The sequence below is a fragment of the Zingiber officinale genome, chromosome 1B, assembly GCF_018446385.1.
Source record: "Zingiber officinale cultivar Zhangliang chromosome 1B, Zo_v1.1, whole genome shotgun sequence".
Classification (NCBI taxonomy): domain Eukaryota; kingdom Viridiplantae; phylum Streptophyta; class Magnoliopsida; order Zingiberales; family Zingiberaceae; genus Zingiber; species Zingiber officinale.
This window is the reverse complement of record NC_055986.1, coordinates 126,676,357-126,700,955: the sequence shown is the minus strand read 5'-3', so window position 1 is coordinate 126,700,955 and position 24,599 is coordinate 126,676,357. Positions and strand designations below refer to the sequence as shown.

Here is a 24,599-nt window from a genome sequence, read left to right as displayed (position 1 = left end):
ACTCTTATAAAAATGGTTAGATCGATGATGAGTTATTCAGAATTACCAAATTCATTTTGGGTATATGCTCTGGAAATGGCAATGTATATTCTGAACTTTGTACCTTCTAAGTCAGTACCCACTAAAACCTTTCATGGAGTCTTGCATGCTAAAACGAGCTAGGATAGTATCGATATATGAAGCTCAGGATAAGCACAACATTCTTTTCTTGTGATCCCTTATTACTTTAATCCCGAGAATATGTGTGCATTCTCCCAAGTCCTTCATATCGAATTGCTTGGACAATAATACTCTTACTTTTGACAACACTTTGATATTATTTCCAACTAACAAAAATGTCATCTACGTATAGTACAAGAAATACCACCACGTTTTTATCACACTTCTTGTATACACAAGACTCATTCGAACACTGAATAAATCTATAGGTCTAGATTACTTCATTAAATCGGATGTTCCAAGACTTGAAACTTTGTTTCAGTCCATAAATAGACCGATTGAGCTTACATACTAGATGCTCTTTTCCCTTTGCAATGAACCCCTCTGGTTGCTTCATATGAATGCTTTCTTCAAGACTTCCATTAAGGAAAGTTGTCTTGACATCCACTTGCCAAATCTCATAATCCATATGAGCAGCAAAAGATAAAAGAATCTGGATAGACTTAAGCATGGTTACCGGTGAAAAGGTTTCCTCGTAATTGATACCCTTTTTCAACAAGCCTTGCTTTGAAAGTTTCCACCTTCTCGTCTGTCCCTCTTTTTCTATTGTAGACCTATTTACACCCAATGGCTTTTACACCATTTGGTGGTTCTACAAGCTCCCAAACTTTATTAGAATACATAGATTCTATTTCTGTATTCATTGCTCTTTGCCAAGATACTACATCTTTATCTTGGAGCGCTTCGTCATATGTCCGGGGATCAGGTTCATGTTCACCAGGGATCAAGTCAAAAGACTATCCCAAAATATGAATCTTTCAGGTTGCCTAACAACCCTCCCACTACGACGAGGCACTGTCTGCAATTATGCATCATTTGTGACACATGTTGCAGTTTCTTGTGGTATCACATCTTGTACAGTTGGTACTAGTTTAAACGTGTCTTCTCTAATTTCTTTAAGAACAATTTTACTCATGGACTTGTGGTTCTTAACATAGTCCTCATCTAAAAATTGGGCATTGGTGCTAATAATGACCTTCTGAATTTTAGGAGTATAAACCTTTCTTTCGTTTCTCTAGGATAACCCACAAACAAGTGAACTCCTGTCCAACTTATCAATGTCTCCCTTCAGCACATGTGTTGGACTACCCCAAATCCGAATATGCTTCAGACTAGGCTTACGCTCATTCTACAATTCTATGGGAGTAGAGGGTTCTGACTTTAGAAGGCACTATGTTCATTGTCGTTTCCAGAGTATATTCCCAAAACGAATTTGGTAATTCTGAATAACTCATCATCGATCTAATCATTTCCATAAGAGTCATATACTTTCATTCTACCACACCATTCTGTTAGGGTGTACCAGGTGCAGTCATTTGGAATTGAATCCCGACTTTTGATAAGTGACTCCTAAACTCTCCTAAGAGGTACTCGCCACTACGATCTCACCGTAATGTCTTGATACTTTTACCTTGACGTTTCTCCATATCAGCCTTGTACTCTTTGAACTTATCAAAACACTTAGACTTGCGACGCATCAAGTAAATGTACTCGTATCTCGAATAGTCATCTATAAAAGAGACGAAATATTCGAAACCACCTCTTGCCTGGATAGTCATAGGTCCACACAAATCAGAATGAACCAATTCCAACACATCTTTGGCTCTATACCCCTTAGACTTAAAAGGCCTCTTGGTCATTTTTCCTTCCAAGTAAGACTCGCAGGTTGGAAAGTTTTTCACCACCAATGAACCCAAAAGTTCATCGGCTATTATCCTTTGAATCCTACTCAAGTTAATATGACCTAGCCTTAGATGCCAAAGATATGATTGGTTCATTTCCGAAGGTTGCTTTCTCTTATTAGAGTTAGAAGATGTGTTATTAATTTTCATTTGTTGCATCATGAGAGTTTTGTATTTAGAATATATAAATTGCCAACCAACGTACCAGAACAGATAACTTCCCTATTTTTCTTGATAACAATTTTGTTATCAAAAGAGACAGAATATCAAGTTCTTTGAATAGTTTAGAAACTGAAATCAAGTTCTTTCTAAACTTGGTACGTAAAGATAATTTCTCAAAATCCATGTTTTATTCCTATCAGAGGATAAACATCTCCCACTGCAACAGCTACTACTTTTGCAGCAGCGCCCATGTAGACGGTGATTTCCCCTTCATATAGTCGTCGGGTTTCCTGGAACCCCTGCAATGAATTGCAGACATGATCAGTGGCTCCTGTATCTACACACTAAGTACCAGTAGATAACACCACTAGACATGTTTCAACAACTAATGAATAAAATACACCTTTATTGTTCTCAGCTCTGAGAGGGCAGTCCACCTTAGTGTCCATGTTTTGTTTCCAATCATTATAATTGAGACTACTAAGTCTATTCTATAGTATAACAGCTAGGGGATTGAAAAACATTTGAAATCCTAAGAATCAAAAAAATATTTGGTCAAGACCAACACCTCAAAATCCCAATGAATTTTGTATGCCACGTTAGTGTGGACGTATACAAATTCAAACATTTGTAAAAGGAGATTTTATCCATTAATTTTATTATATTGTCAACCTATCTTTATGACAAATAAAATTAATAGTTGGTCTGTCTTCGATCAAATATTTGGTCAAAACTTTAGAATTTAAAATAATATTGATTCCTCAAAACAATATCATTTAAATTCACCAATACCTCAAACACCGTGAATTTTGTATGTCACGCTAGTGTGGACGTATACAAATTCAGACATTTGTAAGAGGAGGGTCTTACCCATTAATTATCTTGTCAACCTTAAATTACCTCAAACACCATGAATTTTGTATGTCACGTTAGTGTGGACGTATACAAATTTAATTGTTTGTAAGAGGAGATTTTACCCATTTTATTTTGTCAACCTAACTTTATGACAAATAAAATTACTTCAAACACCGTGAATTTTATATGCCACATTAGTGTGGACATATACAAATTTAGACATTTATAAGAGGGGGGTTTACCTAGCTTTATAACAAATTAATAGTTGGTATTCCTTTGGTCACACAAATAATAGCAGTGACTCCATTGGGGAGGATACTATTAAATGCGCCTAAGTGTATACCATTACTTGATACTTAGTCCATTAAATAGGATTGTGCCCCTTTAGTTGGAGAATATCACACGCTCCTAAATAATTTCCGATAATCATTCATTTAGGAAGTTTGATCTAGTGATCTGCAAACAAACTCATCCGTTGTGGAGGGAGGAACTCAGAGCCAACATGCAAGTTTGTTTGCATCACTTATAAACCAGTAATGGAGACCGTGGAATTTATTTACTAATCCCTCTCCCACTTTGTTTTTTAAGATGAGGATTTTATCATGCAAGCACACATCACATGCACACACACACATCATAGTAAATAAAAAAATAATAAATATGGAAAAATAATTTTCCAACTATTATGGTCTCTTCCATCATTGTCCTTCGTGTGCTGTCAGCCCTAGCAGTCATCAAAACTAGCCACCAGCCCTAGGGCTCATGTCGTCGCGTCCATCGAGCTTTCTTTTCCGCTGCGCCTCTGGTCCTCAAATAGCACCACGCCTCGCAAGGATACAATCCGTGACAAAATAGAATTTTACATATATCGATTTTATATTCCTCAAAGGAATGTACATAAAGTCTAGATCGAACAAAAATATAAAATCCTAAAACTAATACAGCTCTTGCTGTATTTAATAAGTACAATCATGCACACACATAAAATGCCCTCGACATGTCTAAGGGTCCAATCACACAATCACAATAGGTCATAATAGTTGGAGCCTGCAATCACAGAGTTAATCTATTTTCACATCCTACTATTATCTTGCCTAAAATATGTATGTCATATGCATAATTAAACTAAAACCAAACACACAAAAGCTAATCCTAGCTCTGATACCAATTGTTGGTTGCTATACCTGGAGACCGCTCTAGTTCTCCTGTACAAAAATTTTGTACAAGCATAGAACTTTCCTAGCTACCCTTGTGCTCTACTGAAGTTCAACTTGGATTGCAAACAGAACTTAACATTATTAATCCAAATTATCCTTCATAAGTTAAATTTGGATTGGGAACGATGCTTAACATTCTTACTCCAAATTTAACTGATGTGTTCTTCTTAAGTTAAACCATATTACAAAAGTTGATCAAATACCCATTTCAAGGATCGACTTCCAGGTCAAACGTGGCAAGGCACATGGCCTTCTTGGGTATGGGAGCATCCACCACTGCCTAGGCAAAGTCTTTGAAAGAAATCAGATATTTAAACTTCTTAAGTAACCTAGGTTTAACTATGAAGACCTCAATAGAAGCACAATATCGAAACATGAAATTGAAACGAAAAATCTATTACAAAAATGATAACTAAAAAACCGATAGCCTCTTGTGTTTGGGTTTTCAAGATCTATACAAAAGATGAACTAGTTATGATGCGGAATTAAATAACTAGTTATACCTTTTGTAGCCTATATACCTCACGATCTTCTATTGTATTCCTCTTCTTATCTCGGACGTCGTGTGGGAGATGATCTACCAAGACAAGACTCCACCAAAACCTTCTTCTTCCTTCCAAGTTTCAGCCACCAACAATCTCCTAGAGATGAAGAACTTCGGCCAACAACCAAGCTCCAAGGGATACTAAGAAACAATGCCTCCTATCTCTCCTTCTTCCTCTAACAAGATCCGGCCACCAACAACTCCTAGAGATGAGATGCCGCCGACCACCAAGGAAGAAGAATAGGGGAAGAAGAGGGCCGACCACCACCAAGGAAGAGAGGAGAAGAATAATAGATGTGTTGTTATGAGGTGAGGCATCTCTACCCTCTCTTTTATATTCCTTGGTCTTGGCAAATAAGGAAAGTTTTAAACATAATTAAAACTTCCTTATATTCTTTGCCAATGTCTAAGAAGGAAAATTTAATTAAAACTTCCTTATAAACCTTTAATGGTTGGCCCCTACCTTATTCTCCAAACAAGGAAAGTTTTAAACAAAAAATTAAAACTTCCTTAATTGTTTCCGGTAAGAAATTTTAATTAAAAATTTTCTTTCTTTAAATCCCTTCATGGTTGATTATAAAAGGAAAGTTTTATAAATTAAAATCTCTCTTTTAAAACATGTGGATGGTTACAAAAAGAAAAGTTTTATCAAAAATTAAAATCTTCCTTTAAACTACAAATAAGGAAAGATATCAAACTTTTCTCTTAATCCTTTGTAGAAAGCTATAATAGGAAAGATTTATAATTTTAAAACTCTCTTTTAAAATCATGGCTTCCACATAAGGAAAGATTTAAAATTTATCAAAAAATTAAAATCTTCCTTTAACTACAAATAAGGAAAAATATCAAACATTTCTCTTAATCCTTTGTAGAAAGCTATAAAAGGAAAGATTTATAATTTTAAAATTCTCTTTCAATGTGAATGTGGCCAGCCACCCTTACTTAGTCTCCAAGCTAGGGCCGACCACAACTTGAACCCATCTAACCTTGGTTTGGTCGGCCCTAGCTTGGGCTCCAAGCTTGGCTTGGCCGGCCACCTTAAGGTGGGTAAGAAGTTGGGTTTGGTGGATATAAGACTTTATAAATAAGAGGCTACAATAGGAACCGAGAGGAGGAATTGGTTTTGGTCTCCCGATGAGCTTGAGCTTCCCGTGTTCACCCCGAACACCCAACTCAAGTTTATCGATAATATCTCATTCCACTAAAGAGTTATTATTTCACTACCACGCCAATCACATATTACTATGTGGGCTCCTTCTTATCATGAGTGTGTTAGTCTCCCTGTGTTTAAGATATCGAATGTCCATTAATTACATGATTTACTGACAACTCACTTAATTAATATCTAGCTCCAAGAGTAGTACCACTCAACTTCATTGTCATGCCGGACAAGGTCCACTTGCAGGGTTTACATGACAATCCTTATGAGCTCCTCATGGGGGCATCATCAACATAGATTACTAGGACACAGTTTCATTCTATAATCAACAACACACTATATAAATAATATCATTTCCCAACTTATCGGGCCTATTAATTTAACGAGTTAAGTCACACCCTTTGATAAATCAAAGAAATAAATATTAAGTATACGTGCTTGTTATTATATCATGATTAAGAGTACACACTTCCATAATAACAGAGGTATTGTTCTTTTATATAGTCAGTATAAAAAGATACTACCTCAAATGGTCCTGCTCAATACACTCATAGTGTACTAGTGTAATTTATTAGTCAAGATAAACTAATACCTAATTACACTACAACCACTCCAATGATTTGTCCCATTCCATCTTGGTTATGAACAACTATTTATAATTTATAAGGAACTGATAACATGAACTTCTGTGTGTCTTCGATCCTCACACCATGTTATCTTCAATATAAATTCAATGGACAATTACACTTCGCATAAATGTAGACATTTGACCAATGTGATTTTTAAATGTTTATACAAAAAGCTAGACTTTTAGTATACTAACAACCTTTTCGCCGGTAGTCATGCTTAAGTCTATTCGGATTCTTTTATATATTACCGCTCATATGGATTATGAGATTTAGAAAATGGATGTCAAGACAGCTTTCCTTAATGGAAGTCTTGAAGAAAACATCCATATGAAGTAACCAGAGGAATTCATTGCAAAGGGCAAAGAGCATCTTGTATGTAAGCTCAATCAGTCTATTTATGGGTTGAAACAAGCTTCGAGATCTTGGAACATCAGGTTTAATGAAGTGATCCAGTCTTATGGATTCATTCAGTGTCTGGATGAGTCTTGTGTATACAAGAAAAGTGACGGAAACGTGGTGATATTTCTTGTACTATACGTAGATGACATTTTGCTCATTCGCAATAATGTCAAAGTATTGTCAGATGTAAGGGTATGGTTGTCCAAACAGTTTGATATGAAGGACTTGGGAGAATGTGGACATATTCTTGGGATCAAAGTAATAAGGGATTGCAAGAAAAGAATGTTGTGCTTATCCCAAGTTTTATACATCGATACTATCCTAGCTCGTTTTAGCATGCAAAACTCCAAGAAAGGTTTTCTACCTTTTCAGCATGGAGTACCTTTATCTAAAGAAATGTGTCCTAAAACATCAAAGGAGATAGAGACATGAAGGCAGTTCCTTATGCTTCGGCTGTAGGAAACATAATGTATGCAATGCTATGTATGAGACCGGATATCTGTTTTACCATGGATATGGTTAGCAGATATCAAAATAATCCAGGACAAGGACATTGGACTGCAGTAAAGCATATATTAAAGTACCTGAGAATGACTAGAGATTATATGCTGGTTTACCATGCAGATGATTTGCTCCCTGTGGGTTACACGGATTCAGACTTCCAATCAGATAGGGACAATAGTAAGTCAACCTCAGAGTATGTGTTTACTTTAGGAGGTGGAGCCATTACATGGAGGAGTGTTAAGCAGAAATACGTTTCGGACTCCACCATGGAAGTTGAGTATGTGGCAGCTGTTGGTGCAACCTTAGGTCAAAGTTAACCTGGGTGACCCGACTCGAGTTGACCTGACTCGAGGTATATTTTGATGTTTGACAAGAATAGAGAGGTTGTATTTTGATGTTTGACAAGAATAGGAACTTGGGGGATTGTGGGTGCAACCTTTGGTCAAGGTTGACCTAGTTGACCCGACTTGAGTTGGCCTGATTCGGGAAAAGTCCAAGTATGGAGACTTGGCACGGCAAAGTCCAAGCAGGGAGCTTGGCACGGGAAAAGTCCAAGCAGGGAACTTGGCGCGGGGAAAAGTCCAAGTATGGAATCTTGGCATGGGAGGTCGGAGAGGGCTCGGTAGCTCGTTCTCTGGACTGGACGGAGTCGGAGAGGGCTCGGTAGCTCGTTCTCTGGACTGGACGGAGTCGGAGAGGGCTCGGTAGCTCGTTCTCTGAACTAGGTCAAAGAGGGCTCGGTAGCTCGTTCTCCGGACTAGTCAGAGAGGGCTCGGTAGCTCGTTCTCTGGACTGGATGGAGTCGGAGAGGGCTCGGTAGCTCGTTCTCCGGACTAGGTCAGAGAGGGCTCGGTAGCTCGTTCTCTGGACCGGACAAAGTCGGAGAGGGCTCGGTAGCTCGTTCTCCGGACTAGGTCCGAGAGGGCTCGGTAGCTCGTTCTCTCGACCAGACGTGGAAGTCGGAGAGGGTTCGGTAGCTCGTTCTCTGGACCGGACGTGGAAGTCGGAGAGGGCTCGGTAGCTCGTTCTCTGGACTAGGTCAGAGGGGGCTCGGTAGCTCGTTCTCTAGATCAGGAAGGCTTTAGGGTTTAAGGCTGGGAAATTGGATCGGTCTGTTGATCGATCCAGTGATACTATGGGTATCTGGATCGGTCTGCTGACCGATCTAGTGATACACTGATTCTCACTGTGGGTCATCTGATCGGTCTAGTGACCGATCAGTAACCAAACAGATTGGGAGAAGGAATAGGAGGGATCGGTCTGTGGACCGATCCATTTCTGATCGGTCCGCAGGCCGATCAGGGCTCTGCAACCAACTCTGTGAGAGTTGGGATCGGTCTGGGGACCGATCGGCTTAGGGCCTGATCGGTCCCCGGACCGATCAGATCCGTCTGGATCGATCGGGGTGGAGCTGATCGGTCGAGTCTAGCCGAGTCACAACGGCTAGATTTCTGTGTCTGTGTCTTCTTCTTCGCAGGTTCATATAAATCAAGAGGTGGAGGGCCTCTACATAGGGTGGACTTCTTCTTGCTCCTGCGATCTGAGCTTTGCTGAGCTCTCCACTGCTAAAGTTTCGTGTGAGCTTCCCTCGGCTGGACTCCAACTGATCAGTTGCTGCTGTTGTTGGCATCCGTGAAGTGGTTGCTTCATCACTAGTCGACGAGAAGGCAAGCAAACTAGTGTTTTTACATTCATATTGTTCTTGGCTTCTTGCTTTATCTTTGTACTCCGATCTTGCTGTTGCAAGAGAGATTGTGGCGAGGTTTCTCCACCCAGAAGGAGTTTTTATTAGCCGATTTTCCGGGGTCTCATCCACCGACGGATTGATAGGATTCGTCCACCTTACGGACACGCCGAGTAAGAGTATCATCTCTGAACCTCGTTATATCGTCGCGTTTGAGGTTTGATATTCTCCTGTTTCGTTTCTATTTTTTATTTCCGCTGTGCTAACTAAAATTGTAGGAAGAAACATGAATTTGGGATCGGCTATTCACACCCCCCCTCTCTAGTCGCGTCCGAAGGTCCTAACAAGTGGTATCAGAGCGAGGTCGCTCTTCGTTGGATTAACACCCGGGGGAGCACGAGCTAGTGAATGGATCAACTTGGAGAAGACGTCACGATTCCACCCTTCTACGATCGCGATGACTTCGCGTATTGGAAGGTAAGAATGAAGTATTTTCTTATGACTAACCTAGTAAATTGGAATTGTGTACAAGTAGGTTTTATTCCTCCGGTGGATAAAGAAGGAGAACCTATCTAGAAGAAGAAGTGGACGAAGGAACAAATCCACCAATCCATAATCAACGACGAGGTAACAAAAATCTTTGAATTTTCATTACCTAATGATATCTTGTGTAAGATAGGTGGATACAACAATGCCAAGGAGTTGTGGAACAACTTGGCTAAGTTCCATGAGGAGAGCTCCAATTCAAGTCATGAAGAGGAGTCAAGTGATCCAAGTAGCTCACATCATGGAGGTATGGAATTAGAAGTTGAGGGCTACTCAACATCAAAGGAAGAAGAGGAGGAGAGTTCTTCTTCAAGACTGGAGCAAGAGGAAGAAGCCTCTACCTCCGGAAGGGATGAAGGAGAGAGCTTATATCCATCCTCAACCCTAAGTAACTCAAGCAACTTAATTTCAAGTAAATTACATATAATGTGCTTTGAGTGTAGGGAATATGGGCATTACAAAAGTAAATGTCCAAAGAGGATTAGGAAGACTCCACCGGCACCAAAAGTCAAGGAAGCTGGAGTCCCGATACGCAAGGGCAAGGAGCACGTGGTGTGCTTCCAATGCAAGCAAAGGGGACATTATAGGAGTCAATGTCCAAGGGGGAGACAACCTCACAAGGACAAGAGACCAAGCACATCTATGGGGGGAGCTAAGGCAAACCCTAAGGTATCCTTTAAGGCACATTCTTGCAATTCTAATAAGACACATGTTAGTAGTTTTATTGCAATTGTCAATAATGATAAGCATGATAACCATCGAAACCGATACATGTGCTTAGGTGCCAAACATGTTAGCCTAGATAAGGACAATGCTAGAAATGCCAACCCTAGAGTTAACTCATCTAAGGTTAAGAAAAACCTAGATAGGAATCCAAAAACAACTAGACATATGCCTAGGAATACCTCAAAGAAAAATGGAAAATTAAAGCTTGAGGTATTAAAGAAGGAAAATCAAGTCTTGAGGTCAAGACTTGACACTATAGAAAAGGCTCTTAAGAATTTGGAGAAGTCAACTCTAGGGTCTAAGGGTCAAAAATCAAAGCCCAAGGACATGAGAGGTTTGGGTCACAAACCTAAGTCTCAAGTGGTCAAGCCCGCTTATCATAATGTTCCATTCGATTATGGAACAAGACCTAGGGCTAGGAAGACCATCACCAAGGTCACAAGGGGAGTCACCCCTAGAGTTGATCTTGATGAGTCCCAAATGACCAAGGCTTTAAAGCCTAGGAGGGTCATTAGGAGGGTTGCTAGGGAAGTCATCCCTAGTGAATATTTAGTGAACCCAATGAGCTCAAATAGGTATTGGGTTCCTAGGAGCGTGATTCCTTCACGCTAGATGGTTTAGGGTGTGCCAACCTTAATTGGATAGGTAGTTAACCTACTCATGGCAAAAGGTGGCATTTTAGGAATTTTCAAGGTGTAATCAAGCCTTGAAAATGAAATTAAAAATTATTCCTAAGGTAATTAGGATGTGCCAACCACATTTGAGGAGTTTTCTAGGGTCAATCTAATTGGCACATAGTGATCTAAAAATCTTTAGTATATGATTTTAGGTCTATTACAGTTAGGAATATAGAATTTATGGTAAAATGATCAAAATGATCAAAAATGGCAACTAAGGCTAGAATTAGGTATTTTCTATACCTTTATATGTTATTTGTCATACATTGTTTGTCATATGCCATGTCATGACATCATATTTATTTAATTATCATTTGAAATGTCATGATAATGCTTAGGTTAGTTATATGTCATGCCTTATTTAAGTTTCATACTTGATGACATGACATCATGACATTGGCACATGTTTCCACTTATGATATTATTTTATGTCATGTCATCATCTCTTGCATTTATGATCAATTAAATTGATTTAAGGATAAAAACACAATTTGATATGGAGATCTAATTGTTGTTTAGAAAATGCATGAGAACTTAGCTTAAGATGACCTAAACCCATATCTCACATCAAAATTGACTTGGATGTGTTTGATACACCTTAGATGTGTGTGAGATATTAGGATGATGAGTTAGGATCAAGGTGCATAGTTCTTGTACCTAGATGAGCCTAATTCGAAATTGAGAATCATAGGGAAAACTTGTGTACAAGTCATGTAGCCCTAAGATTGTGGTCCTAAATTGAATGGTTTAAAATCATTTCAAAATTGATTTGAAAAACCTTGATGAAGATTTTCTAGTGATAGCATTCATCATTGAGCAAGTTGATACAAAGATGGATTAACCTTGAGTTATTTCAAAGTCTTTCGAACTTTGTATCAAGATTTAAAAATGAGAGTTATTTTCATAGAAAACTATTTTTTCATGATAATATATGTTATGAGGAATGTATCCTCAAAATTTTACAATTTTTGGAATTTTCTGTAATTTTTTTTAGGGGTTTCTGAATTTCGGGAGAAAAATCAGAAATTCTTATCAGAGAATTGTGGACCGATCAGAGAAGATCCTGATCGGTCCAGGGAAGTCTGGATCGGTCACTGGACCGATCCAGTGGAGTCCTGATCGGTCTGGTGACCGATCAGAGCGTGCCAAAATGCTGATTTTCGACTGTTGTCTGAAATTTCAGCTATGGAAGTTGGTGCTTTAGATTTCTAAAGGGTTGAAACTCTCCAAGACATTGTTGGTGCAATGGTCAAGGAGGAGTTGACCTTTAGGGGGAGTTTTACCTAATGGTCAAGGGGGAGTTGACTTTTAGGGGGAATTTTTGCTCGTCAAGTTTTTTTTGATAAGTGATTATCACTAAGTTGATTGTTGATTTTAGTATCAAGGGGGAAATTAAGGTATGAGACTTTCATTAGGAAGAAACTCTTGACCTTGATTCATTCTTTTTTATGTGTGTCAAAAAGGAGGAGAATGTCCAGAGAATGTTCAAGGAAGAACATTGGAGTTTGGGGAGAATGTTCAGAGAATGTTCAAGGAAGAACATTGGAGAACTATTGGAAAACCTAAGTTAGGTTATTGGGTTAACCTAACTTGATTATGGTTTTTGTCAAACATCAAAAAGGGGGAGATTGTTGGTGCAACCTTAGGTCAAGGTTGACCTGGGTGACCCGACTCGAGTTGACCTGACTCGAGGTATATTTTGATGTTTGACAAGAATAGAGAAGTTGTATTTTGATGTTTGACAAGAATAAGAACTTGGGGGATTGTGGGTGCAACCTTTGGTCAAGGTTGACCTGGTTGACCCGACTTGAGTTGACATGATTCGGGAAAAGTCCAAGTATGGAGACTTGGCACGGAAAAGTCTAAGCAGGGAGCTTGGCACGGGAAAAGTCCAAGCAGGGAACTTGGCGCGGGGAAAAGTCCAAGTATGGAATCTTGGCATGGGAGGTCGGAGAGGGCTCGGTAGCTCGTTCTCTGGACTGGATGGAGTCAGAGAGGGCTCGGTAGCTCGTTCTCCGGACTAGGTCAGAGATGGCTCGGTAGCTCGTTCTCCGGACTAGGTCAGAGAGGGCTCCGTAGCTCGTTCTCTGGACTGGATGGAGTCGGAGAGGGCTCGGTAGCTCGTTCTCCGGACTAGGTCAGAGAGGGCTCGGTAGCTCGTTCTCTAGACCGGACGAAGTCGGAGAGGGCTCGATGGCTCGTTCTCCGGACTAGGTCCGAGAGGGCTCGGTAGCTCGTTCTCTGGACTAGACGTGGAAGTCGGAGAGGGCTCGGTAGCTCGTTCTCTGGACCGGGCGTGGAAGTCGGAGAGGGCTCGGTAGCTCGTTCTCTAGATCAGGAAGGCTTTAGGGTTTAAGGATGGGAAATTGGATCGGTCTGCTGACCGATCCAGTGATACTATGGGTATCTGGATCGGTCTGCTGACCGATCCGGAGACTTCTACCGTGCAGTATCATGCTGGATCGACCGATCAGTAACAAACAGATTGGGAGAAGGAATAGGAGGAATCGCTGTGGACCGATCCACCTATGGCATGATCGGTCCCACCGATCGGGGCTCGCAACCAACTCTGAGAGTTGGGATCGTCTGAGGACCGATCGGCCCTGATCGGTCCCCGGCCGATCGATCCGTCTAGATCGATCAGGGTGGAGTCTGATCGGTCCAGGTCTAGCCGTTGAGTCACAACGGCTAGATTTCTGTGTCTGTGTCTTCTTCTTCGCAGGTTCATATAAATCAAGAGGTGGAGGGCCTCTACATAGGGTGGACTTCTTCTTGCTCCTGCGATCTGAGCTTTGCTGAGCTCTCCACTGCTGAAGCTTCGTGTGAGCTTCCCTCGGCTGGACTCCAACTGATCAGTTGCTGCTGTTGTTGGCATCCGTGAAGTGGTTGCTTCATCACCAGTCGACAAGAAGGCAAGCAAACTAGTGTTTTTACATTCATATTGTTCTTGGCTTCTTGCTTTATCTTTGTACTCTGATCTTGTTGTTGCAAGAGAGATTGTGGCGAGGTTTCTCCACCCAGAAGGAGCTTTTATTAGCCGGTTTTCTGGGGTCTCATCCACCGACGGATTGATAGGATTCGTCCACCTTACGGACACGCCGAGGAGTAGGAGTATCATCTCCGAACCTCGTTATATCATCGCGTTTGAGGTTTGATATTCTCCTGTTTCATTTCTATCTTTTATTTCCGCTGTGCTAACTAAAATTGTAGGAAGAAACATGAATTTGGGGTCGGCTATTCACACCCCCCCTCTCTAGCCGCGTCCGAAGGTCCTAATAGCAGCCTCTAAGGCAACCAAAGAAGTTGTATGGCTCGAAAACTTTTTAATGGACTTAGATATGATTCCTGGTTTGCCCAAAATTATCATAATTTATTGTGATAATAGTGGTGCGGTAGCAAACTCGAAAGAACCACGAGCCTATAAGCCTAGTAAACACATTGAGCACAAGTACCACCTGATACGAGACATCGTAAAGCGAGGAGAAGTTGTTATCGCCAAGATTGCATCAGAAGATAACCTGGCAGATCCTTTCACTAAGGCCCTTCTGGCGAGAGCTTTTGATAGGCATATTGAGGGGATGGGAATAAGATGTATGGCAGCATATAAGGCAGCATAGTCTTTTAGTATAAGTGGGAGATTGTTAGGATGTATACTAAAAGCCTAGCTTTTTGTATAAACATTTATTGAATGAACATTTATTTTGTAATAAGAATCACATTGGTCAAATGTCTGTATTTAGTTAAATACAGTTGTCCATTTAATTTATATTGTAGATAGCATGGTGTGTGGTGTCATACTGAAGATCATGTTATCGGTTCCTTATAAATCATAAATAGTAGCTCACAACCAAGATGGTTTGGGACAAGCCATTGGAATGGTTGTAGTGTAATTTGGTACTATTTTGTCTTGACTATAAAATTACACTAGTACACTATGTGTGTATTGAGCAAGATCATTTGAGGATGTTCCTTTTATACTGATTGCATAAAAGAGCATAATCTCTATTATTATAGATGTGTGTACTCTTAATCCCGATATAATAACAAGCACATATACTTAGTATTTATTTCTTTAATTTATCAATAAGTGAGATTTATTCGTTAAATCAATAGGCCCGATAAGTTGGGAAATAATATTATTTATATGGTGTGTTATTGATTATAGAAGGAAACTGTGTCCTAGTTATCTAGGTTGATGATGTCCCCTTGAGGAGCTCATAAGGATTGTCATGTAAACCCTGCAAGTGGATTTAGTCCGACATAACAATGAAATTGAGTGGTACTACTCTTGGAGCTAGATATTAATTAAGTGAGTTGTCAGTAACTCATTTAAGTAATGGATATTCGATATCTTAAACACAGGGAGACTAATGCACTCATAATAAGAAGGAGCCCATAATGTAATATGGGATTGGTGCGGTAGTTCAATAATAACTCTTTAGTGGTATGAGTTATTATTAATGAACTTGAGTTGGGTGTTCGGGTTGAACACAGGAAGCTCAAGTCCATGAGGAGGTCAAAACCAATTCCTCATCTAAGTCTCTGTTGTAGCCTCTTAATTAAAAGCCTTTTTATCCACCCGAAACCCAGCTTCTTACCCAAGCTAGGGGTCGGCCACATCTATGCTTGGTGCCCAAGCAAGGGGTCGGCCAAGCCTATCTTGGTGTCCAAGATGTGGCCGGCCAAACCTTGCTTGGTGCCCAAGCAAGGGGCAGGCCATAGCATGATAGAAAAGGAGATTTTATTTAAAATTAAATTTTGGTAAAATCTTTCATTTTTTGAAGCCATCTACATTATTTTAAAAGAGAGTTTTAAATTTTAAAATATTTCCTTTTATAGCTATCTACAAAGGATTAAAAGAGATATTTTAATTTTGTTAAAATCTTTCTTTATTTGTAGTGTTTAAAAGAGAGATTTTAATTTTGATAAAACTTTCCTTTTTTGTAACCATGATTTAAAAGAAAAGTTTTAATTTTAATCTTTCCTTTTTTTGTAGTCATCTACAATGTTTAAAAGTGAGAGATTAATTTTAAAACTTTCCTTTTGTAACCATCACAATAGGAAATTTAAAAGAGAGAGATTTTAATTGTTATTAAATTTTCCTTTTTTGCCATGACCAAGGATTATAAAAGAGAGGTAGATGGTGCCTTATGGGGTAACACACAACCTAAGTCTCCTCTTCTATTCCTTGGTGGCCGGCCCTCCTTCTTCTCCCTTTCCCCCTTGAGGCCGGCGGCACCTATCCTCATCCTTGGTGGCCGGTTGTGTGGTGGAGAAGAAGAAGGGCGCCTCTTCGCCTTGTTTTCTTCCTTAGGGCCGGCAACACATCAAGTGGCATCTTCTTGTGGTCGGCTGCTTGGAGAGGAAGAAGAAGAGTAGGAAGTTTCCTATTTTGGTTTCCCTTGGTGGCCGAATTTCTTGGAGGAATAAGAAGTTGTTTGGGTGGATTTCATCTTGGTAGATCGTCACCCACACGACGTCCAAGAGAAAGAGAGGAATACAACATAAGATCAAGAGGTCTTTTAGTTACAAAGAAATGTATAACTAATTAATTGTTTCCACTTCAAATTAATTAGTTTATGTTCTTTGTATAGATCTTGAAATACCAACACAAGAGGCTAGCGATTTCATTTTTGTGTTTTGATTTAGTGTTTTGATCTTGTGCTTCTATTGAAGTCTCTGTAGTTAAACCTAGGGTTACTGTAAGAAGTTTAAATATCCAATTTCTTTGAAAGGTTTTGTCTAGGAAGTGGTGGATGATCCCATACCCAAGAAGGTCAAGTGCCTCGCCATGTTTAATCTGGAAGTCAATCCTTGAAATAGATGTTTAATCAACTTCTGTAACATGGGATGAACTTGGATTAATAATGTTAAGTATCGTTTGCAATCTAAGTTTTAATTACTGAAGAACACATGAGTTGAACTTGAAGTAAAAATGTTAAATTCCATTTCCAATTCAAGTTTAACTCATGAGGAGCACATAGGTTGTTAGGGAAGTTTTGTGCTTGTACAAATTTTTGTAAGGGGAAGCAGAACGAAATTTCGAGTAGCGACCAACATACCTTACCCTTTACCTTTGGAGCTCCTCCTTGACTCTTAGAGCCTCCATTCTTCCTCCACTTCTTCTCCTCCTTCTTCAAATGCGCCAACTTCTTGATTTCTTTCTTCTTTGGGCATTTAGTTCGGTAATGACCCCCGCTCACCACACGTGAAGCACACTATGTGCCATTTATTCTCCTTCTTTTTCTTGGCACCATCATTCCTACAACTCACATTAGTATCTAAAATAACTTGATTGAGTTTAGGATTTACCTTCTTCTTACCCATAGGACATTTACTCTTGTAGTGTCCCTTCTCATTGCACCCGAAGCAAATTATATGGTCTTTTGACTTCACTTCGGTGGAGGTGCTTGCTAGGTTGACCACTTCCAAGACCTCTTCTTCACCCTTCTTGGATTCTTCTTCAACCCTTGAGAATGTTGATGATGCTTCATCTTCCTCATCCACACTTGTGGATGGCCTTTCTTCATCCTTCTCCCCCTTCTCCTCGGAAGTTAAGTGCTTGTCACCTTCCGGTTGCTCCTCCTCTACTTGAGCTTCTTCATCTGTTTCTTCGGATTTTTCTTCTTCTTGTGTAGGCATAAGTTCTTTACTTAGAACTTTCTTTACTTCGCTCCACAAATCGTAGGCATTCTTGTATTCACCTACATCACTTAACACGTTAGAAGGCAAAATATCTACCAAAATTGATATTACCTTATCGTTTGCCTTTAACCATGTGGTTTGCTCTTCTGTCCAATGTCGTGGTCGGAGCTTCTTCCCTTTCTTGTCTTTTGGGGCTTCGAACGGTTCTTCCAGAGCCATCATCGTGTCCCAATCCATGTCGAAGAAGTTCTTCATCTTCACCATCCAAAAGGTGATGTGCTATAAGCTTTCTCCTTCGAACATTGGCGATTTTATTAAGCCGGTCATCTTCTTGTATTTGCTCTTCTCGGCGATTAGTTCGGTGAAGCGCGGCCTTCCTCTGATACCACTTGTTGGAGAGGATCTTGCGGCCGACTTGAAGGGGGGTTGGATAGATGACACCCCCAAATAATCGCTTCCTATGTATGTTAGTTTGCGCAGCAGAAATCTAATACTAACTACAAATATGAAAGCTAAAGACAAAGAATAAGAAAGACAAGCAAATCAATTGACACGTCGATGTAACGTGGTTCGGAGATAGCTTGCTCCTACTCCATGGCTATCCGTAAGGTGGACGATCCCTCAATTCGTCGGTGGATTAGTCCCCGGCAAACTCCGGTTAGCTCAAATCTCCTTGTGGGTGGAGAAACCTCACCACAAACTCACCAAGACCTCTTGGACACAAGGGAAACTCTTGAGCACTTGTAGACTACTAATGAGACTTTAACCAAGTCCAATTTTGTCAGAGATAACCAAGCTTCCAAGCCTTGGTTATATAGGCCACGGGTTGAAAACCCCGCCTACCAGTCGACTGCTAAAACCATCAGTCAACTTCCCTCTGTGGAAATTCGACCGTTACATCCCAACGGCTCGATACCAATCGACTGCTAAAACTAGCAGTCGACTGCTAAAACTACCAGTCGACTGCTAAAACCATCAGTCAACTGCCCTCTGTGGAAATTCGACCGTTACATCCCAACGGTTCGATACCAATCGACTGCTAAAACTAGCAATCGACTGCTCCACACTGGTCGAGTGAACAGAAGCATTATGTTCACTCCCAGTCGACTGCACCAATCGACTGGTACCCAAGTACAATCTATCAACACTCGGACCCTCACCCTTACGACTCATTTGACACTTCCTTCGCAGCCTCGACCTCTTGCCTTCAAGCCTACTTCCTTTGGCTCTCGTCCCTCAGATGCATTTAAGCTCGCGGCTCGTCCCCAATGTCATCCTTCGTGTATGCCTCGAAGTCGCTTCCCTCGGCCCTTGTCCTTGATGCCTTGTGCACGGTCCCTCGGATGCTCCATTCTTCACCGGACCCGAAGTCGTCAACCTAAGTCACATGTGTATCTTGCAAACCTGCACACTCACATACACATATCAAATACAAGGGTGAACATAACTTAAACCCTTTGCCAAAACATCAAAACACATGGTCACACGGACTATTGAGATTGCTCCAACACTCATGTTTTCAAAAATCGAAAAAGAAACATTTTAAAAACCATGTGATTCACCCCCCCCCCCTCTCACATACGTCACGATCCAACAAGTATCTCTGGACAAAGGAGTAAAGTGATTTCGTAGCCAACAGCAGAGCGGAATATCACTTTTAAGTGTATTATTGCCTTAAAAAGTAAATCACATCGGAAGCACATCGGCAAAAGTCATTTGGGAGAAGTTCCTGAAACTCCACGAAGAAACATCCGAAGAGAAACTTGCACGATGGGACATTCTTCGAAACAAACTGACAAACATTCGTCTAGAAAAAAGTGAGAAGGTAGTCGAACTACAGGCGAAGATCAAGGAGCTGATCACCGGACTGGTCAACCTTGGTGAAACGGTAACCAATCAAGACTCGGTATGCTACGCACTCAACGCTTTTCCTAAGACTCCAAAATAGACCTCTATAATCGATGCATACTACATATCGAAGAACCTGGAAGTAAATACTCTAGAGGAACTCTTTTATACCTTAGAATTACATGAAACCGGATGTGCAAGTACAACAAAAGAACCAAGCCAGAATCTGGCACTAAAAGCCACAAAAAGGGACGAACCCGAGTCAGAATCAGATTTGGAAGGAGACCATGAAGCTTACATGGTAAGAAAATTTAGAAAAAAATTTAGATATAACAAATTTAATGAAATACAGAACAGGAAAAATCCAAGAAATAAAAGAAAGATTCGATGCTACCAGTGTCAAAAAGAAGGACAGATAAAGGAGGTCTGCTCAGAACTCAAAAAGGAAAAAGACAAAAGGACCAAGCAAAATAAGCACAAGAATCTCAATGATGAAAGCTCATCATCCGAGTCAGAAATAGAAGCATACGTTGGACTAGCATTGATGGCTAGCCTGTTGGAGTGTATACTGAAAGCCTAAGCTTTGTAAACATTCATTATGAATAAAGAATCACATTTGGTCAAATTGTCTACATTTGTTTGTAGTTGTTCATATAATTTATATTGTAGATAACATAGTATGTGGTGTCACATGCAGAAAATGATGTTATCAGTACCTTATAAATTATAAACAGTAGCTCATGACTAAAATGGAAAGGAACAAACCATTAGAAGGTCGTAGTGTAATTAGGTATTAGTTTATCTTGACTATATAATTACACTAGTACACTTAGAGTGTATTGAGTAGGACCATTAGAGGTCGTTTCTTTTATACTGACTTTGTAAAGGAACAAAGACCAGAGTTATTATGGAAGTGTGTGCTCTTAATCCTAATATAATAACAAGCACATATGTTTGATATTTATTTCTTTAATTTATCAATTGGTGAGATTTAGTTCGATGAATCAATAAACCCGATAAGTTGGGAAATGGTATCACTTATAGTGTGTGTTGTTGATTATAGAAGGAAACTGTGTCCTAGATATACTAGGTTGATAATGTCCTCAAGAGGAGCTCATAAAGATTGTCATGTTAAACCCTGCAGGTGGACTTAGTCCGACATGATAATAAGGTTGAGTGGTACTACTCTTGGACTTAGATATTAATTAAATGAGTTGTCAGTAACTCACTTAATTAGTGGACATTCGATATCTTAAACACAGGGAGACTAACACACTCATAATAAGAACGAGCCCAAAAATGTAATTTGGGATTGGTGCGGTAGTTCAATGATAGTTCTCTAGTGGAATGAATTATCATTGATAAAATTAAGTTGTGTGTTCGGGGCGAACACGGGATGCTTAATTTTATCAGGAGACCAAAACCAATTCCTCCTCTCGGTCCCTATCGTAGCCTCTTATTTATAGAGTTCTATACCCACCTATACCCACCTTCTATACCCACCCAATAGGGGCCGGCCAAGCTAGCTTGGGAACAAGCTAGGGCCGGCCTAGGTATAATATTGGGTGGCCGGCCCTAGCTTGAACCCAAGCTAGTAAGGCCGGCCAAAATAAATTAAAAATAATTTCAATTTTAATTTTTATTATGTGGAAGAAATAATTTATTAAAGAGGATTTAAATTAAATTATCTCTCTTGTAAAATTTACAAAAGATTAAAGAAAGAGATTAGATCTCTTTCCTTATTTGTAGATTGGTGAGATATTTTATTTTCTCTTTAAAAATTATTCACATGTTGTAAAATTAAAATTATGGAAATTTCTTTTTATTAATCATGAAGAGATTTTTTGAAGAGAAATTTTATTTTTAAAATTTCCGGAAACAAATAAGGAAAGTTTTAATTGTTGATTGAAACTTGTCCAATTTGCTTCCCATTGATGTGGCCGGCCATCATTGATTAATTGGGGAAATATTATTTTATTTTTCTCAATTAAATCATGACAAGGGAATTAAGGAAATTTTATTGTAATTAAATTTCCTAATTTGCCTAGGCCAAGGAATATAAAAGAAGGGGTGAGGGTGCCTTCACAAGACACAACATCTATTATTTCTCTCCCTCTTTTGTTCCTTGGTGTGGCCGGCCATCCTCTCCCTCTCTTCCTCTTGTGGTAGCCGAACCCTTCTCTTCCATTGGAGCTCTTGTGGTGGCCGGATACAACTCGGAGAAGAAGAAGAAGAAGAAGGAGAGAAAGCTAGCATCTCTTGGAGCTTGGTTAGTATTTTGGTTTTTCTCCTTGGTGAAGTTTTCCTTTGTGGCCGAACCTTGCTTGGAGGAGAAGAAGGTGGTTGGTGGTTTCTCATCTCGGTAGATCGTTGCCCACACAACGTCAGAGGTTAGAAGAGGAATACGGTAGAAGATCAAGAGGTTTTTCTACAAGGTATAACTAGTAATTTTTCTTTCCGCATCATGCTAGTTATTTATGGAAATAATACCAAATACAAGAGGCTTACGTTCTAGAATTTCGAATATGTTTTTCGAAGTTGTGTTCTTTTGTTTTTTCTTTTCCTTGTGATTTGATTGTTCTCTTTGGTTAACCTAAAGTTATTTTAGGAAATTAAATATTATCTTTCTATAAAAGGTTTTGTCTAGTCGGTGGTGGTTGCTCCCATATCCAAGAAGGCCATGTACCTCGCCACGTCAGTACTGGGAACCAATTATGGAAATTAATATTTAATGGAATTAATAACTTAAGGAGACTTGGGTTGAACGTGTTAAGTTTCGCAGGAGATCCAAGTCAAAACCTAAAAGAACAAATAGATTAAGTTTTGGATCAAACGTGTTAAGTTCCGCAGGCGATCCAAAATTTAATTTAAAAGAACACATGGTAGCTAGGAAAAGGTTCAGACCTTTGTACAAAATTTTTGTACAGTGGAACCTATAGGTTTTCCGAGTAGCAACCAACAATTGGTATCAGAGCTAGGGTTTTGCCTCTGTGTATTTGGTATTTAGTTTAATTATGCACATGTCATACATAATTTAGGCAGGATAATAGTAGGATGTGCTAACTTTGTGGATGCAGGATCCAACTATTATGGCTTTTAGTTATTATGTGTGTGATTGGACCCTTGGACATGTCAAGGGCATTTATATGTGTGTGCATGATTGTATTAAAATACAGCAGGAGCTGTATTTAGTTTTATTAGGATTTTATTTTTGATCTAGATACATGTACATTCCTTTTATGGAATATAGGATCAAAAATGTAAAATTCTATTTATGTCGCGGATCGAATCTTGCAAAGCGTGGAACCTTCTAAGGACCAGAGGCGCAGCGAAACGAGGAGCAAGATGGATGCGACAGCTAGACCCGGTGGCGGTGGCCAAATATGGCAGCAGCTTGGGATGACAACACACGGAGGACAACTAAAGATAAAAGTCATAATAGTTGAAATTAGATTTTCTATTTATTGCTTTTATATTGTGTTGTGTGTGCATGTTAGTTTACAAGTAAAGTAGGCTAGCATAGTTAAAATTCCTCATTTATAAATAACTAAGTGGGAGAGGGATTTTTAAATAAATCCCATGGTCTCCATTACTGGTTTGTAAGTGATGCAAACAAGCTTGCGCGTTGGCTCTGAGTGCCTTCCTCCATAACGGATGAGCTTGTTTGCGGATCACTAGAACAGACTTCCATTTATGGATGACTATAGGAAGTTAATTAAGAGCGTGTGATCTTCCCCAACGGAAGGGACATAATCTTATTAATGGACTTAGTGTCAAGTAATGGTATACACTTAGACACATCCAATAGTATCCTCCCCAACGGAGTCACTGCTATTATTTGTGTGACCAAATAATACCAACTATTAATTTTATTTGTCAAAAGTTAGGTTGACAAGATAATAAAATTAATGGGTTAAAACCCTCCTTTTACAAATGTTGAATTTGTATGCGTCCACACTAACGTGGCATACAAAATTCACGGTGTTATGAGGTGTTGGTTAATTTAAAATAGTATTGTTTGAGGAATCAATATTATTCTAAATTTAGAGTTCTGACCAAAAGTTATTTGTGATTCTTAGGATGACTTTCAACCCACTGTCCATCATACTTCAACAGAATAGACTTACTGGACCTAATTACATAGATTGGAAAAGAAACCTGGACATTGTTCTTACTGCTGAAAGCTATAAATTTGTACTGACTGAGCAGTGCCCTGATGCACCCACTGGTGAATCTACCCAAGAGGAGATTGAATATCATAAGAGATGGGTAAAGGCAGATGAGATGGCGCGGTGTTACATTTTGGCTTCAATGTCAAATGTATTGCAACATCAACATCAAGATTTACCAACAGCTTATGATATTATGAACAATCTCAAGGAGCTCTTTGGTCATCAGGATAGGGCTTCTAGACAAGAAGCTATGAGAAAGATAATGACAGCCACCATGCAAGAGGGTACTCCTGTAAGGGATCATATCCTAAAGATGATGGCTTATCTGAACGAGATACAGATCCTTGGAGGAGAAATTGATGGGGAAACCCAGATCGATATGATCCTCCAAACGCTACCTAGAAGTTTTGAGCAGTTCCGCCTGAACTATAATATGAATAAAAGGATTTATTCATTAGGGGAACTACTGACAGAACTTCAAGCAGCAGAAGGATTATTTCGTCACAATTCTCAAATTCACTTTGCTGAAAATGGTTCTACTTCTAAACCGAAAGGAAAGAAGAAGAAGAAACAAGCTGGCTCAGCAAAGAAAGTGAATAAATCTCAGAGTACGGGATTGGAGTGAAGAAGCCGAAGGGCAAGTGCTTCATCTGGAAGCAGTCAGGACATTGGAAGGCGGACTGTCCTCGTAGGAACCAAAACAAAGGTATATCTCATGCTCTAGTTGTTGAAACATGTTTAGCGGTGTTATCTACCAGCACCTGGTGTGTAGATACGGGAGCCACTGATCATGTCTGCAATTCTTTGCAGGGGTTCCAGGAAACCCGACGACTATCTGAAGGAGAAATTACCGTCTACATGGGCAATGCTACTAAGGTGGCAGCTGTTGCAGTGGGAGACGTCTACTTATCTTTTAGTAGAAATAGAAATT

The 24,599-nt window shown here is 39.7% G+C and overlaps 1 protein-coding gene across 1 annotated transcript; it reads left to right on the top strand.

Moving 5' to 3' along the window:
• Positions 1 to 23,588: 23,588 nt before the first annotated feature.
• On the top strand, positions 23,589 to 24,239 carry LOC121997337 (the record flags this gene model as incomplete). The annotated part of the gene is made up of 1 exon (XM_042551729.1): positions 23,589 to 24,239. A coding segment is annotated over one exon (651 nt), but the record flags the coding sequence as incomplete, so codon positions are not given.
• Between the last annotated feature and the right edge of the window lie 360 nt (positions 24,240 to 24,599).